The sequence below is a fragment of the Syngnathus leptorhynchus genome, unplaced genomic scaffold (genome assembly GCF_054491065.1).
Source record: "Syngnathus leptorhynchus isolate UIUO unplaced genomic scaffold, UIUO_Slep HiC_scaffold_122, whole genome shotgun sequence".
Taxonomy (NCBI): domain Eukaryota; kingdom Metazoa; phylum Chordata; class Actinopteri; order Syngnathiformes; family Syngnathidae; genus Syngnathus; species Syngnathus leptorhynchus.
The window spans coordinates 128,897-146,784 of record NW_028232089.1 but is presented as its reverse complement, the minus strand read 5'-3'; the positions used below and the strand labels follow the sequence as shown (position 1 = coordinate 146,784).

At 40.6% G+C, this 17,888-nt stretch overlaps 1 protein-coding gene across 6 annotated transcripts; it reads left to right on the top strand.

Annotated features, from left to right (window-relative positions):
* The first annotated feature begins 8,236 nt into the window (after positions 1-8,236).
* LOC147037747 (uncharacterized) lies at positions 8,237-17,636 on the top strand. Of its 6 annotated transcripts, none has more exons than XM_085905104.1 (5): positions 8,237-9,155; positions 9,239-9,271; positions 9,355-9,405; positions 9,483-9,764; positions 9,856-17,636. In XM_085905104.1, exon 5 carries the CDS (start codon positions 10,113-10,115, stop codon positions 14,535-14,537), a length of 4,425 nt encoding a protein of 1,474 aa, XP_085761230.1. In that variant the 5' UTR covers positions 8,237-9,155; positions 9,239-9,271; positions 9,355-9,405; positions 9,483-9,764; positions 9,856-10,112; the 3' UTR covers positions 14,538-17,636. The 6 variants fall into 6 exon arrangements, with proteins under 6 accessions (XP_085761230.1, XP_085761234.1, XP_085761228.1 ...); XM_085905108.1 differs by having other exon boundaries at positions 9,856-12,521; XM_085905102.1 differs by having other exon boundaries at positions 8,237-9,271.
* The last annotated feature ends 252 nt before the right edge of the window (positions 17,637-17,888 follow it).

Genomic DNA, 17,888 nt, shown 5'->3' with positions numbered 1-17,888 from the left:
CTCGATACTCCCTAGCCCCCAACAGCCTTTTTTTTCATAACACTTTAACCAGAGTGACGGGAGAGCGGCATTTCAGAAAACGTGCTTATCTCGGCGAGAAAAAGCGATTTCGGCAATAAAATTTAAAACGCGTGTAAAACATAAACCAAACGATGAAATTGGTTATTTCTTCATGTATAATGATCAACTCGATACTCCCTAGCCCCCAACAGCCTTTTTTTTCATAACACTTTAACCAGAGTGACGGGAGAGCGGCATTTCAGAAAACGTGCTTATCTCGGCGAGAAAAAGCGATTTCGGCAATAAAATTTAAAACGCGTGTAAAACATAAACCAAACGATGAAATTGGTTATTTCTTCATGTATAATGATCAACTCGATACTCCCTAGCCCCCAACAGCCTTTTTTTTCATAACACTTTAACCAGAGTGACGGGAGAGCGGCATTTCAGAAAACGTGCTTATCTCGGCGAGAAAAAGCGATTTCGGCAATAAAATTTAAAACGCGTGTAAAACATAAACCAAACGATGAAATTGGTTATTTCTTCATGTATAATGATCAACTCGATACTCCCTAGCCCCCAACAGCCTTTTTTTTCATAACACTTTAACCAGAGTGACGGGAGAGCGGCATTTCAGAAAACGTGCTTATCTCGGCGAGAAAAAGCGATTTCGGCAATAAAATTTAAAACGCGTGTAAAACATAAACCAAACGATGAAATTGGTTATTTCTTCATGTATAATGATCAACTCGATACTCCCTAGCCCCCAACAGCCTTTTTTTTCATAACACTTTAACCAGAGTGACGGGAGAGCGGCATTTCAGAAAACGTGCTTATCTCGGCGAGAAAAAGCGATTTCGGCAATAAAATTTAAAACGCGTGTAAAACATAAACCAAACGATGAAATTGGTTATTTCTTCATGTATAATGATCAACTCGATACTCCCTAGCCCCCAACAGCCTTTTTTTTCATAACACTTTAACCAGAGTGACGGGAGAGCGGCATTTCAGAAAACGTGCTTATCTCGGCGAGAAAAAGCGATTTCGGCAATAAAATTTAAAACGCGTGTAAAACATAAACCAAACGATGAAATTGGTTATTTCTTCATGTATAATGATCAACTCGATACTCCCTAGCCCCCAACAGCCTTTTTTTTCATAACACTTTAACCAGAGTGACGGGAGAGCGGCATTTCAGAAAACGTGCTTATCTCGGCGAGAAAAAGCGATTTCGGCAATAAAATTTAAAACGCGTGTAAAACATAAACCAAACGATGAAATTGGTTATTTCTTCATGTATAATGATCAACTCGATACTCCCTAGCCCCCAACAGCCTTTTTTTTCATAACACTTTAACCAGAGTGACGGGAGAGCGGCATTTCAGAAAACGTGCTTATCTCGGCGAGAAAAAGCGATTTCGGCAATAAAATTTAAAACGCGTGTAAAACATAAACCAAACGATGAAATTGGTTATTTCTTCATGTATAATGATCAACTCGATACTCCCTAGCCCCCAACAGCCTTTTTTTTCATAACACTTTAACCAGAGTGACGGGAGAGCGGCATTTCAGAAAACGTGCTTATCTCGGCGAGAAAAAGCGATTTCGGCAATAAAATTTAAAACGCGTGTAAAACATAAACCAAACGATGAAATTGGTTATTTCTTCATGTATAATGATCAACTCGATACTCCCTAGCCCCCAACAGCCTTTTTTTTCATAACACTTTAACCAGAGTGACGGGAGAGCGGCATTTCAGAAAACGTGCTTATCTCGGCGAGAAAAAGCGATTTCGGCAATAAAATTTAAAACGCGTGTAAAACATAAACCAAACGATGAAATTGGTTATTTCTTCATGTATAATGATCAACTCGATACTCCCTAGCCCCCAACAGCCTTTTTTTTCATAACACTTTAACCAGAGTGACGGGAGAGCGGCATTTCAGAAAACGTGCTTATCTCGGCGAGAAAAAGCGATTTCGGCAATAAAATTTAAAACGCGTGTAAAACATAAACCAAACGATGAAATTGGTTATTTCTTCATGTATAATGATCAACTCGATACTCCCTAGCCCCCAACAGCCTTTTTTTTCATAACACTTTAACCAGAGTGACGGGAGAGCGGCATTTCAGAAAACGTGCTTATCTCGGCGAGAAAAAGCGATTTCGGCAATAAAATTTAAAACGCGTGTAAAACATAAACCAAACGATGAAATTGGTTATTTCTTCATGTATAATGATCAACTCGATACTCCCTAGCCCCCAACAGCCTTTTTTTTCATAACACTTTAACCAGAGTGACGGGAGAGCGGCATTTCAGAAAACGTGCTTATCTCGGCGAGAAAAAGCGATTTCGGCAATAAAATTTAAAACGCGTGTAAAACATAAACCAAACGATGAAATTGGTTATTTCTTCATGTATAATGATCAACTCGATACTCCCTAGCCCCCAACAGCCTTTTTTTTCATAACACTTTAACCAGAGTGACGGGAGAGCGGCATTTCAGAAAACGTGCTTATCTCGGCGAGAAAAAGCGATTTCGGCAATAAAATTTAAAACGCGTGTAAAACATAAACCAAACGATGAAATTGGTTATTTCTTCATGTATAATGATCAACTCGATACTCCCTAGCCCCCAACAGCCTTTTTTTTCATAACACTTTAACCAGAGTGACGGGAGAGCGGCATTTCAGAAAACGTGCTTATCTCGGCGAGAAAAAGCGATTTCGGCAATAAAATTTAAAACGCGTGTAAAACATAAACCAAACGATGAAATTGGTTATTTCTTCATGTATAATGATCAACTCGATACTCCCTAGCCCCCAACAGCCTTTTTTTTCATAACACTTTAACCAGAGTGACGGGAGAGCGGCATTTCAGAAAACGTGCTTATCTCGGCGAGAAAAAGCGATTTCGGCAATAAAATTTAAAACGCGTGTAAAACATAAACCAAACGATGAAATTGGTTATTTCTTCATGTATAATGATCAACTCGATACTCCCTAGCCCCCAACAGCCTTTTTTTTCATAACACTTTAACCAGAGTGACGGGAGAGCGGCATTTCAGAAAACGTGCTTATCTCGGCGAGAAAAAGCGATTTCGGCAATAAAATTTAAAACGCGTGTAAAACATAAACCAAACGATGAAATTGGTTATTTCTTCATGTATAATGATCAACTCGATACTCCCTAGCCCCCAACAGCCTTTTTTTTCATAACACTTTAACCAGAGTGACGGGAGAGCGGCATTTCAGAAAACGTGCTTATCTCGGCGAGAAAAAGCGATTTCGGCAATAAAATTTAAAACGCGTGTAAAACATAAACCAAACGATGAAATTGGTTATTTCTTCATGTATAATGATCAACTCGATACTCCCTAGCCCCCAACAGCCTTTTTTTTCATAACACTTTAACCAGAGTGACGGGAGAGCGGCATTTCAGAAAACGTGCTTATCTCGGCGAGAAAAAGCGATTTCGGCAATAAAATTTAAAACGCGTGTAAAACATAAACCAAACGATGAAATTGGTTATTTCTTCATGTATAATGATCAACTCGATACTCCCTAGCCCCCAACAGCCTTTTTTTTCATAACACTTTAACCAGAGTGACGGGAGAGCGGCATTTCAGAAAACGTGCTTATCTCGGCGAGAAAAAGCGATTTCGGCAATAAAATTTAAAACGCGTGTAAAACATAAACCAAACGATGAAATTGGTTATTTCTTCATGTATAATGATCAACTCGATACTCCCTAGCCCCCAACAGCCTTTTTTTTCATAACACTTTAACCAGAGTGACGGGAGAGCGGCATTTCAGAAAACGTGCTTATCTCGGCGAGAAAAAGCGATTTCGGCAATAAAATTTAAAACGCGTGTAAAACATAAACCAAACGATGAAATTGGTTATTTCTTCATGTATAATGATCAACTCGATACTCCCTAGCCCCCAACAGCCTTTTTTTTCATAACACTTTAACCAGAGTGACGGGAGAGCGGCATTTCAGAAAACGTGCTTATCTCGGCGAGAAAAAGCGATTTCGGCAATAAAATTTAAAACGCGTGTAAAACATAAACCAAACGATGAAATTGGTTATTTCTTCATGTATAATGATCAACTCGATACTCCCTAGCCCCCAACAGCCTTTTTTTTCATAACACTTTAACCAGAGTGACGGGAGAGCGGCATTTCAGAAAACGTGCTTATCTCGGCGAGAAAAAGCGATTTCGGCAATAAAATTTAAAACGCGTGTAAAACATAAACCAAACGATGAAATTGGTTATTTCTTCATGTATAATGATCAACTCGATACTCCCTAGCCCCCAACAGCCTTTTTTTTCATAACACTTTAACCAGAGTGACGGGAGAGCGGCATTTCAGAAAACGTGCTTATCTCGGCGAGAAAAAGCGATTTCGGCAATAAAATTTAAAACGCGTGTAAAACATAAACCAAACGATGAAATTGGTTATTTCTTCATGTATAATGATCAACTCGATACTCCCTAGCCCCCAACAGCCTTTTTTTTCATAACACTTTAACCAGAGTGACGGGAGAGCGGCATTTCAGAAAACGTGCTTATCTCGGCGAGAAAAAGCGATTTCGGCAATAAAATTTAAAACGCGTGTAAAACATAAACCAAACGATGAAATTGGTTATTTCTTCATGTATAATGATCAACTCGATACTCCCTAGCCCCCAACAGCCTTTTTTTTCATAACACTTTAACCAGAGTGACGGGAGAGCGGCATTTCAGAAAACGTGCTTATCTCGGCGAGAAAAAGCGATTTCGGCAATAAAATTTAAAACGCGTGTAAAACATAAACCAAACGATGAAATTGGTTATTTCTTCATGTATAATGATCAACTCGATACTCCCTAGCCCCCAACAGCCTTTTTTTTCATAACACTTTAACCAGAGTGACGGGAGAGCGGCATTTCAGAAAACGTGCTTATCTCGGCGAGAAAAAGCGATTTCGGCAATAAAATTTAAAACGCGTGTAAAACATAAACCAAACGATGAAATTGGTTATTTCTTCATGTATAATGATCAACTCGATACTCCCTAGCCCCCAACAGCCTTTTTTTTCATAACACTTTAACCAGAGTGACGGGAGAGCGGCATTTCAGAAAACGTGCTTATCTCGGCGAGAAAAAGCGATTTCGGCAATAAAATTTAAAACGCGTGTAAAACATAAACCAAACGATGAAATTGGTTATTTCTTCATGTATAATGATCAACTCGATACTCCCTAGCCCCCAACAGCCTTTTTTTTCATAACACTTTAACCAGAGTGACGGGAGAGCGGCATTTCAGAAAACGTGCTTATCTCGGCGAGAAAAAGCGATTTCGGCAATAAAATTTAAAACGCGTGTAAAACATAAACCAAACGATGAAATTGGTTATTTCTTCATGTATAATGATCAACTCGATACTCCCTAGCCCCCAACAGCCTTTTTTTTCATAACACTTTAACCAGAGTGACGGGAGAGCGGCATTTCAGAAAACGTGCTTATCTCGGCGAGAAAAAGCGATTTCGGCAATAAAATTTAAAACGCGTGTAAAACATAAACCAAACGATGAAATTGGTTATTTCTTCATGTATAATGATCAACTCGATACTCCCTAGCCCCCAACAGCCTTTTTTTTCATAACACTTTAACCAGAGTGACGGGAGAGCGGCATTTCAGAAAACGTGCTTATCTCGGCGAGAAAAAGCGATTTCGGCAATAAAATTTAAAACGCGTGTAAAACATAAACCAAACGATGAAATTGGTTATTTCTTGATGTATAATGATCAACTCGATACTCCCTAGCCCCCAACAGCCTTTTTTTTCATAACACTTTAACCAGAGTGACGGGAGAGCGGCATTTCAGAAAACGTGCTTATCTCGGCGAGAAAAAGCGATTTCAGCAATAAAATTTAAAACGCGTGTAAAACATAAACCAAACGATGAAATTGGTTATTTCTTCATGTATAATGAACAACTCGATACTCCCTAGCCCCCAACAGCCTTTTTTTTCATAACACTTTAACCAGAGTGACGGGAGAGCGGCATTTCAGAAAACGTGCTTATCTCGACGAGAAAAAGCGATTTCGGCAATAAAATTTAAAACGCGTGTAAAACATAAACCAAACGATGAAATTGGTTATTTCTTCATGTATAATGATCAACTCGATACTCCCTAGCCCCCAACAGCCTTTTTTTTCATAACACTTTAACCAGAGTGACGGGAGAGCGGCATTTCAGAAAACGTGCTTATCTCGGCGAGAAAAAGCGATTTCGGCAATAAAATTTAAAACGCGTGTAAAACATAAACCAAACGATGAAATTGGTTATTTCTTCATGTATAATGATCAACTCGATACTCCCTAGCCCCCAACAGCCTTTTTTTTCATAACACTTTAACCAGAGTGACGGGAGAGCGGCATTTCAGAAAACGTGCTTATCTCGGCGAGAAAAAGCGATTTCGGCAATAAAAATTAAAACGCGTGTAAAACATAAACCAAACGATGAAATTGGTTATTTCTTCATGTATAATGATCAACTCGATACTCCCTAGCCCCCAACAGCCTTTTTTTTCATAACACTTTAACCAGAGTGACGGGAGAGCGGCATTTCAGAAAACGTGCTTATCTCGGCGAGAAAAAGCGATTTCGGCAATAAAATTTAAAACGCGTGTAAAACATAAACCAAACGATGAAATTGGTTATTTCTTCATGTATAATGATCAACTCGATACCCCCTAGCCCCCAACAGCCTTTTTTTTCATAACACTTTAACCAGAGTGACGGGAGAGCGGCATTTCAGAAAACGTGCTTATCTCGGCGAGAAAAAGCGATTTCGGCAATAAAATTTAAAACGCGTGTAAAACATAAACCAAACGATGAAATTGGTTATTTCTTCATGTATAATGATCAACTCGACACTCCCTAGCCCCCAACAGCCTTTTTTTTCATAACACTTTAACCAGAGTGACGGGAGAGCGGCATTTCAGAAAACGTGCTTATCTCGGCGAGAAAAAGCGATTTCGGCAATAAAATTTAAAACGCGTGTAAAACATAAACCAAACGATGAAATTGGTTATTTCTTCATGTATAATGATCAACTCGATACTCCCTAGCCCCCAACAGCCTTTTTTTTCATAACACTTTAACCAGAGTGACGGGAGAGCGGCATTTCAGAAAACGTGCTTATCTCGGCGAGAAAAAGCGATTTCGGCAATAAAATTTAAAACGCGTGTAAAACATAAACCAAACGATGAAATTGGTTATTTCTTCATGTATAATGATCAACTCGATACTCCCTAGCCCCCAACAGCCTTTTTTTTCATAACACTTTAACCAGAGTGACGGGAGAGCGGCATTTCAGAAAACGTGCTTATCTCGGCGAGAAAAAGCGATTTCGGCAATAAAATTTAAAACGCGTGTAAAACATAAACCAAACGATGAAATTGGTTATTTCTTCATGTATAATGATCAACTCGATACTCCCTAGCCCCCAACAGCCTTTTTTTTCATAACACTTTAACCAGAGTGACGGGAGAGCGGCATTTCAGAAAACGTGCTTATCTCGGCGAGAAAAAGCGATTTCGGCAATAAAATTTAAAACGCGTGTAAAACATAAACCAAACGATGAAATTGGTTATTTCTTCATGTATAATGATCAACTCGATACTCCCTAGCCCCCAACAGCCTTTTTTTTCATAACACTTTAACCAGAGTGACGGGAGAGCGGCATTTCAGAAAACGTGCTTATCTCGGCGAGAAAAAGCGATTTCGGCAATAAAATTTAAAACGCGTGTAAAACATAAACCAAACGATGAAATTGGTTATTTCTTCATGTATAATGATCAACTCGATACTCCCTAGCCCCCAACAGCCTTTTTTTTCACAACACTTTAACCAGAGTGACGGGAGAGCGGCATTTCAGAAAACGTGCTTATCTCGGCGAGAAAAAGCGATTTCGGCAATAAAATTTAAAACGCGTGTAAAACATAAACCAAACGATGAAATTGGTTATTTCTTCATGTATAATGATCAACTCGATACTCCCTAGCCCCCAACAGCCTTTTTTTTCATAACACTTTAACCAGAGTGACGGGAGAGCGGCAGAGAATGGTAGGTGGATATTATGACAAAGTTTGATGGAGTATTGATTTATGACCTTAATAAAAAAGTATTAAATATTTTTTTTTTTTTTTTTTTTTTTTTTTTTTTTTTAAAAAGAGTTATTGAGGTCATAGAGTTTATGGAGGTCATAGGGAGGTCATAGGTTATAGGGTTAGGTTGTTATTTATTTAAATGTTGAATTATGGGTTGGGTTAGGGTTTGGTGTGGGATGTGTGTGTGGTGTGTGTGTGGTTGAAAGTCAAAAATGTTATGAGCTGCTGCTTCCTCCCTCGTCCTGTAGGGGGTGTTTAAGTGTTTCATTCACTTTCATCCTGAGATAAGAGTGCTAAGGTGTGTAAGTGTATTTATCTCAGGATGAGTGTAAATCTTGTTTTGTTTTGTTTTTTGGATGGTGGTAAGTCTGAACATATGTGTTAGATCATCTGTAAATCTTGTTTTGTTTATTTTTTGGTGGTGTGAATATGTCTGTAGATGTTTAGGGTCTTAAGATTGTTGGGGGTGTCTGACCTTCTCACCTTGCGCGGCTCTTTACGGCGTGTGTCTGTATCTGGGTTGTATGTGTGTGTATGTGGCTGAGTTAAATTATTTGATGGTGGGAATATGTCTGTACATGTTTTGGGGTCTTAAGATTGTTGGGGGGTGTATGACCCTGCTTTATGACCTCGCCGCGTGTATCTGTGGGATGTGTGTGTATGTGGCTGAGTTAAATTATTTTTGGTGCTATGTTTCAGTTTAAAAAAGCTTTTAATAATAGTATGAGGTGAAAAAAAATGAATCTTACCTTCCGAGGGATGAAATTAGCTGGTCCTCAGTCCAATTTTGTGTATGGAGGAGAAAATGGAGTTTAAAAATGGGGTGGGGGTTAGGGTTAGGGGTCTTCAGGTCAGAATGTTCTTTAGGGCGGGAAAGTATCTGGATATATAGATGTGCAAGTGTTTAAACAGTCAGAAAAGGCCTTTACAAAGCTCAAACCACCTCAAGTCGGTCTCTACGCTCTGCGGATCTTTTAAAAGCAATGGTGAAAGGTAGGTTGTTTTTTTTTCCTAAAAATAAACTATTCTGTTATAATGCGATTGTATTTATGACGTATGTTTTTTTTTGTACATAGATATTATCGTCTATGCGGACGTCCACAATGCTCGTGAGTTTTATTATGTGTTTACATTATTCTGTTATTTTCTCCATCAGAAATGTGATGTTATTGTTTTTCTCAACAAAAAAAAGCGCGGTTAAATGATGACTTCAGTGGAGTCTACTTAACGCAGACGGATTACGGTGAATCACACATTCATTTATGTTAGTTAATATTAATACGTTGATCTTAAAATGTTTAACTTATGTATGTATGTTAGATCTGGTAGGTGCAGCGGAGCAAGACATCCAGAAAAACGGTCTGGGTGACACAGGTCGCGAAGGTTACAAAGAGCCTGCTTCAAACGTGTCGGATGTGTTGGGAGAATCGTCTGACGAGGGCTCAGCTCCGCATCTTTTAAGAGCATTTGAAGACCGACAGAATCGGCTCTTTGCTCAAAAAGCGGATGACGTGTCAGCGGGTCACGTGACGGACGCAGAGCTTGCGAATATTAAGTACGAGGAGTTGAACCAAACTCGCGAATCGTTAAAAGAAATTGAAGGTATGTCGAATTTTGTTTTATATATATATATATATATTATTTTTTCTATCATATATTTATGTTATAACATTGTTTCTTCTGTATACTTCAGGCGCTATTGACAGCCAACCACAGGCTGCTCAACCTTCGAGGCGTCAGATGACTCGGAGTAGGAGGGGTCGAAGAAGGAGCAGGCTCACACACAACCCCCACCCATCCTTCCGTGTGAGAGAGAGGCGTCTGAAAGATTCAAGGTCTCATGCGTGTGACGGTGAATGTATTTACAGACAGCAACTTCGCTCTTGTCTCAAAGTAATACAGACATTGACATCTGCAATTGAAACATCGATAGTTTAAAATAAAAAGGCAATGTCTGACCCTAAACTCACGCCAACTGAGGCAGACGTCATAGCAAGCATTGTTGAAATAGATTTTGAAACCGATGAAACAAATCATGAATCAGGTACAAGGCAGAGATTTTGTGATACCCCTGAACTAGATCAACAAATCTTGACAATTAACAACGATATTGAAATGTTATCGGATGGTGCGTATAGGAGTCAAATATCAGAATTAACATCACACCTGCTATCTGCTCTAGAGGGTGTAAATGCGGTGGTATCGGGTGAGCAGAGTGCCCTCAGCCCCGATGTGCCTAATCATTTACAAAGTGTGGTAGAGGGTCTTAATAATCAAAGTGTCAATGAAGGTAGCCAAAGTCCTACACACATTTCTTCACAATTGTTAAACTTGATAACTGAATTAAATAACCACACGTATGAGAGTGTACGTTGTCTCAGTCCTAACATACCGGCTCAACTGATTGACATTATCAACGAGTTAAATGTACAGCCGCCTGACCCGACTCACGATAATCAGTCTGTGTTGAATGATGAAATAATTGATGACATGTGCGTTGAACCCTTGGCGTGTATTGATGGTAGCGACATAGCGCCGTGCCTACAAACTCGCCAACAGCCTAACAACTGCGCTGTAATAATTGATCATCAAATTGAGGGCGACATAGCGCCGTCTCAACATACGGCGTTTCAGCAACCTGACGCTACCTCTCAGCCGCTGAGTCGTGTTCAACCCGCAGGCTCGGAACCTGTCGCTACCTCTCAGCCTCTAAGCCGTGTTCAACAAGGTGGCTCGGCTGTAGTTAACAGACCCCATTTCAATAATGTTGAAGTGCGGAGACGTATAAATCCCCCCATGCAATCGGGTAGCAGGGATTTTGCTTCTTTTTACATGCATATCGAAAATAACATCGAAGGTGTTTTGGAGGAGGTAGATGACATTGCACAAACGGGGGATGCAATTCAGATTGAGATTGTGGGGGGTGGTGACGAAAGAGAACATACCTACCAACAAATGACTGATATAGACTCTATGAGGGAGCATGTACAAAGTATGCTAGAGCGTTTAGCACAGTCTAACACAGAACTTATGCTCGATGAAGGTTTAGAATTAGTGGTACAAATATTCAAGCCTTTGCGTGGAGGTATGCGTCGCAAACTGATACAATCCACTAATGTAGAAATATTAAAGAGAAAAAAACGACATTTGTACATGACTCTTAACAAAGACAACAATCTATGCTTTGCTCTCGCGTTAGCACATCTGCTAAACAGCTCGCTAACAACAAAGCAGGCCACACAGCAGGCTCGGCTCTTACAAGAGAGTGTAGGTTTGAACTGTCACACAGCTGTAAGTCTGGCTGATGTACACAAATTCGAGAAAGCCCTCAAAAGAAAGATAGTTGTAATGTACAGAAAAGCCGACTGCCGTCCTATGACTTTTTTTGAGACTCGCTACCCCAAATCAGCCGATGATATTTTGTTTATCCTTTTACTAGAGAATCATTTCTACGGCGTTAAATCCATTGAGGGGTTTGTAGGTCATACATATTTCTGTAGACACTGCTTCAAAGGTCACGAGAATTGGGAGCAGCATCGGTGCCCGGGGCACTGTCACGTGTGTCTTGATGCGAGATGTAAACAGCTACCCTTTAAACGTGTAATCTGTCCTGATTGTAATAAGACTTGTTATAATGACGAGTGTTTTATCAAACATAAAGAGCCGCGCAAGGCGAGAAGGTCAGACATCCTCAAAACTAACTGTGACACATATAAAAAATGCATGCAATGCGGCTTGCAATATTATGTGAAACCAGGTGCTAGTCGTGTCAAGCATCACTGCCTCGCTAAAAAATGTGCTGTGTGCGGTGACGACTTGAGGGGAGATACAATGCTTGATCCTCATCTGTGTTACATCCAACCTCTAAAAGCACAGCCTCCTTGTAGAAATGTAATATACTACGATTTTGAAACCTATGTAGATGAAGACGGGTCACTCAAACCCTTTCTTGTTTGTTGTAAATCGAATAGTATGGAGAAGCATTGGTTTGGTACCGATTGTGTCGACGGTTTTGTTAGTTTTTTCAGAAACCCTCGTTTCAAAGGTTCGACTTTTGTAGCACATAATGCTAGAGGTTTTGATTCCTACATTTTACTCAACAGAATGATCGATCTGGGTGTCAAATTTGACATTATAATGCAAGGGAGTAAGGTTCTCTCTTTTGTGGATGTTGATTTGAAATCGCGATACATAGACTCGCTCTCATTTCTGACCATGGCGCTAAGTGCGATCCCAAAGGCCCTAGGGTTTGAAGACAAATCAAAGGGGTACTTTCCACACAAATTCAGCTCGTTGGCTCATCTGAATTATGTAGGGTCTTATCCCGAGCCTTCGTCTTACGATGTTGAACGCCTGGCCCCCTCAGAGCGTGCAAAGTTCTACGAATGGTATGACAAAAACAGTATGGGGTCGTTTGATTTTGCCCAGCAGGCTGTAGCCTACTGTAAGAATGACGTGAACTTGTTATTCCAGGGTGGTGAGACATTTAGGGGTGAGTTTTTCGAAGCTACAGGTTGTGACCCCTTCAACGCTGTGACAATCGCCTCAGCCTGCATGAGTGTGTTCCGCACAAGATTCCTGAAGCCTCAAACACTGGCCATTACACCTGCAGACAACTACACGAACCAATATAAAGCTTTCTCGCAAGACGCTATCCAATATTTGCTGTGGGTCATGCACAGTCAAAATGTTCACATCAGACACGCTTTAAACGGCGGGGAAGTCAAAATAGACAACTTCTTTGTAGACGGTTATAGAGAGGTTGGAGGTGTGCGTATAGTGTATGAATATTTTGGATGCTATCACCACGGTTGTTCAGAATGCTTCGATCTTGCTAAAATATGTCCGACGACAAAACGCCCCTTTCAGGAAAGGTTCGATGCCACCCAAAAGAAAATTCGAGAACTACGTCTTAAACCGAATTTGCAACTTGTAATTATGTGGGAGCACGAATGGTTGCGAATGAAAAAGTTAGACGCGGCGACGGGCGAATTCATCAAAAAAGCTAAATTCCCATCACCGCTAAAGCCTAGACAAGCTTTGTTCGGGGGGCGGACAAACGCGTTTGTTTTAAGATATACCCCAAAACCTAACGAACGTGTGCTTTATGTTGATGTCACGTCGCTGTATCCATTTATCAATAGCACCTGTCTCTACCCCATTGATCATCCTGAAATCTTCCACAATGACTTCAAGGACCCCAGGATGTATTTCGGCTTCATCAGCGCTACAGTTAACCCACCGAGGGGGTTATATTTTCCTGTTTTGCCCTACAAATCACCTAAAGGTAAACTGCTATTCACATTATGTCGCACCTGTGGCGATGCCAACAATCAAAATACAGCCTGTGCGCACACTGATGAGCAAAGGTCATTAACGGGTGTCTGGACAACCCCTGAATTCGCCAAGGCTCTCGACCTCGGTTACACCGTTGTGAATATTTCCGAGGTATGGCATTACAGTCGAAAGAGTGACGCCATTTTTACCGACTATATGAGGACTTTTTTGAAAGGTAAACAGGAATCTTCAGGGTACCCCGCACATGTCATCAATCAGGCTGATAGAAACCAGTATATCGAGGATTATAAGACGCATCAAAATATTCAACTAGATCCTTCCAAAATTAGAGTGAATCCTGGAAAAAGGCAAGTTTCAAAACTATGTCTGAACAATCTCTGGGGTAAGTTGGCGCAGCGTGAGAACATGCCAAGCACAAAGATTGTGACAAAAACTAAGGATTTTCTCGAACTGCTTTTTTCAGGTCTGTATGACGTGACATTTATCCACTTTCTCAACAAAAAACGAGCGATGGTGCAGTATTGTTTTCGAACAAACACTGAGAAACCATTGACGAAAACTACAAATGTGGCTGCGGCGTGTTTTACAACGGCGTACGCTCGTTTGAAAATGTACGGCTATTTGGAAATGCTACAGAACCGGGTTTTGTACACTGATACGGACAGTATTATCTATACAGCTTTGCCCGGTGAAAGCGTTCTGCCTCTGGGAGACTATCTGGGTGATTTGACAGACGAGCTTTCCAACGACAGCATTGTAGATTTTGTCTCCGCAGGCCCCAAGACCTACGCATACAAACTGAGAAACAGTGGACGTGTCGTGATGAAGGTCAAAGGTATCACCCAAACACATGAAAGCGGGCAAAACATCAATTTCGATAGCATGCTTGATCTGGTTCAGGGGTACATCAACAACCAAGGCGCGTGCTCGGACGTGCTCTCTACCCCGCAACACGTCATTGTACGTGATAAAAAAGGCTTCCGATTAAAGAATGCCTCATTCAATAAGAGACTGAGGGTCGTGTACGATAAGAGACGCCTAGTCGGGCGAGGTCAGACGTTGCCTTTTGGGTTTTAACATTTTTTTTTTGTTTTCCATGTGTAAAAATGTCTTTGAACCAAATTGAATTTGATCCTAGATTAGAACTACCTTTTGCCTGTATAATTAGTGGCCCTAGTGGATGTGGCAAGACTTTTCTGGTGAAAAATGTTTTAGAACACACAGATCATGTCATGAGACAAAAGCCTCATAATATTGTATGGGTTTATACTTCGGCCCAACCTTTGTATGATGAAGTCAAAAGTATGAATAAAAATATTGTATTTATCAAAGGATTGCCTGAATCTTTTGACGATGAAAAGTTGTTCCCCCCGCAGCAAAACCATCTGCTGATATTGGACGATGTCATCTTTCAAGCCTCAGACAATCAGGAAGTGGTTCGAATTTTTACACAATATAGGCATCATATGAATCTAAGCGTCATCATGTTAACGCAGAACATCTTCCACCAGGGTAAATTTAGCCGTACTATAAGCCTAAACAGTAATTATCTAGTTTTGTTCAAAAATCCACGCGATAAATTGCAGGTAACTGTTCTGGCTAATCAAATCTGCCCCAACAACCGGAAGTTCTTTCTGGAATGTTTTGAAGATGCGACGAGGGATCCGTACGGCTATTTACTGGTTGATTTGACGCCTACGTGTCCAGAACAATACAGACTGCGCACAGGCATACTACACAATCAATGGCCTACTGTTTATATTCCTAAGCAATAAAAACAATGTCTAAACTGTTAAAAAGAAATGCGGCGTTACTTAAGACTCTCTTTACCTGCAAGCCGGGCGAACGCAAACATTTACTCCTCAGAGCTCCTGCCAGTTTACTAAAAGCGCTATGTGAGATTGCTTTAAATCTCCTAAAAGGCCACATACCTCTAAATTCGAAACAATACAAAAAACTTAAAAAACAAAAAAGGAATATTCGATTTCTAGCCGATAAAAAAAATACTTTAAAGAAGAAAAGAGCTGTATTGGTTCAAAAAGGTGGTTTCATTTTCCCGTTGCTGGCTGCTTTTGCTCCTGTACTCGGAAGCGTCATCGGAGGCCTCATAAATAAATAAATTAAAAAAAAATGAGTTTGAAAACGGCGAATAAATTGTACCTCGTCTCCCCATACCAACTAGACAGGATGACTCGAGCGCAGCCAAACATCCTCGATACAGCTGAACGGGATTTAGATCGGCAGATGAAACAGGTGTTGGAAAATAAAAATTTAAATCAATACGAAAAAATCAAAATGTATCAAAGCCTAATGCAACGTTACAGAGGATTATTAAAACAAAAGAATGAGGAGAGTGCCCCCATCACACTGAACGTATCGCAAGATCAGATAGAACGCGCCACCCCTCCCAATCAGAACAACAACAACAACGCCACGGAGCTGACGGAGATGGAGACGAGAGAACAGGTGCACGAGGACCCGCCGGGGATGAAAACTACGCAACAGGTGCAAACGGAGGAATGGACAGGGATTCTCGACGCTATAGGATCACGACATCATCGAAACGCCGCATACGTGTTGAGAAAATTAGCATCGAACGATATAGGATGGACGCCTCGGGGCGAATTTATATTTAATGGAAATCTTATCAGAGGATCTCATATGACCGATTTGATAAAAAAGCTCGTCGTGAGCGGTAAGAAAGTAGGCGGTCCTCCTATAGGCTGGAGTGAATTTTTGGAAACATTAACCCGTCTTAATTTACCGGAATCAAGCATTTCCAACCCTTTGGCACGTTCTGACTTTAAACGTTTAAAATACGCTAGAGCTGAAGATGAAGACGTTTCCCAAGCTAAAAATGCAAACGCAAAAAACATTAAGAAAAAAAAAAGAAAGCAAGCCGCAATGGCTCAAAAATGGGTTAGTTATTAAATATGAGAAATTTGATGTATGGTGAAATAAAAAAAAACGTATATTGTATATGTTAGCATAAAAACACACTTGACTCTGTAACTCTCTTTTTAAAGATGTTTTATTGAATAAAAAGAGTTTTATAAAAAACATTAACGTGACTACGTACAATGACATTTTTTAAACTTATGCAAAGAACACGATGTCTGACCCCCGCACACTCGCCGAGCCCCACGTGATTTTCGAACAAAGGAGGTAACCATTGCATCATTGTGTAGGGGGTCTGTCGTGTAGCTATCCAAAACATCCAGATAAGTTAACCCGCATCTTCGTTGACTTAAATAATAAACACAGTGATGACCGCAGGTGCTCGTCAGTTCGTGTTGTAGTTGAATGTTATGGTAAATTATACGGTTAGAATGTTTTTTCAGAAAATCCAATATACTCTTAGGGTAAAATATATGGTCGGGTTCTAAACCAAAAGGGTCAAAGAATGTGGCCGAACCGTCTTTTTCTAACGTTAACCCCAGCCAGTGTTCCCCCGGCAGATGCCTCGGGTGCGTGTTTACAATGTAGTGTCTGGGGGGTGTGTCTGTGACGTCATGCAACTCGTCTGCTGCAAAAACGCCTCCAAAGAGAGGCCCATGTTGAAGCCTCATGAAACTGGTCAATTCACGCCCGTTCATCTTAATATTAATAATAATCCATCAGCACCTCTCTCTTGGCGTTGATTTCGACAATTGAATCATAAGCGGCGTAAACAATTAACGTTGTTGTGTGGGGAAGCGGATTACGAAATCGTAGATCCAGTCTGAGCACGCCGTTGTTTACTGGGGCAATGGCTCCTGAATCATCTCCGGGGTTCAGATTGAAGACAAAAAGCGAGTAACCTTGATTAAAATCATCTTGATCGATACAGAGTGGTAAATCCTTCAAAAAACGCCCCGTCGCTGTGAAAAGATTAAGGTATTCGCGTGTAGAAAGCCCCCCGCCAAAATAAGGCTGAAAAGCTTTGGACGGAATCTGTCGGCCTTCTTGCGAGAGACTCAGATATTCAATGTCGGCGTTGATAAAATTAAATGGATTTAAATCTTTTCTCCCAGCAAAACTCAAATGATTTACGAGGGCTAACACTATTTGTTTTGGCATATGTCCGAGAAACAGATTATCCTGATGACATATTCTGGAATTCTGAGCAATGGAAAACGTTTTAAGACAAATTCTCGTTAAAGGATAAATGGCATTGCCCTTGTGTAACGCTGCTTCGTGGCCAATAGCGACGGCTGGTGACACAGTTACTTTTTTCACAAATAATGTTGCCCCTAAAATCTTGAGACAGACGTCGTTGTTAGAAGCGCTCATGAGACAGAAATCATCGTTGGCTCTGGATAATTTCAAACGTAGATCCACGTGATTCAGTAGATGACGCTCGCAGAAAAATATATCGCTGTGTATGGGCCCCATAATTTGGAACTCTTGTGATTCTGCCAGTCGTAAAGCGCGCTTCCATAGTCCATC

What these genes read in the sequence shown, in the direction of transcription:
- LOC147037747 (XM_085905104.1), top strand. Translation starts at nt 10,113, where the DNA reads ATGTCTGACCCTAAACTCACGCCAACTGAGGCAGACGTCATAGCAAGC.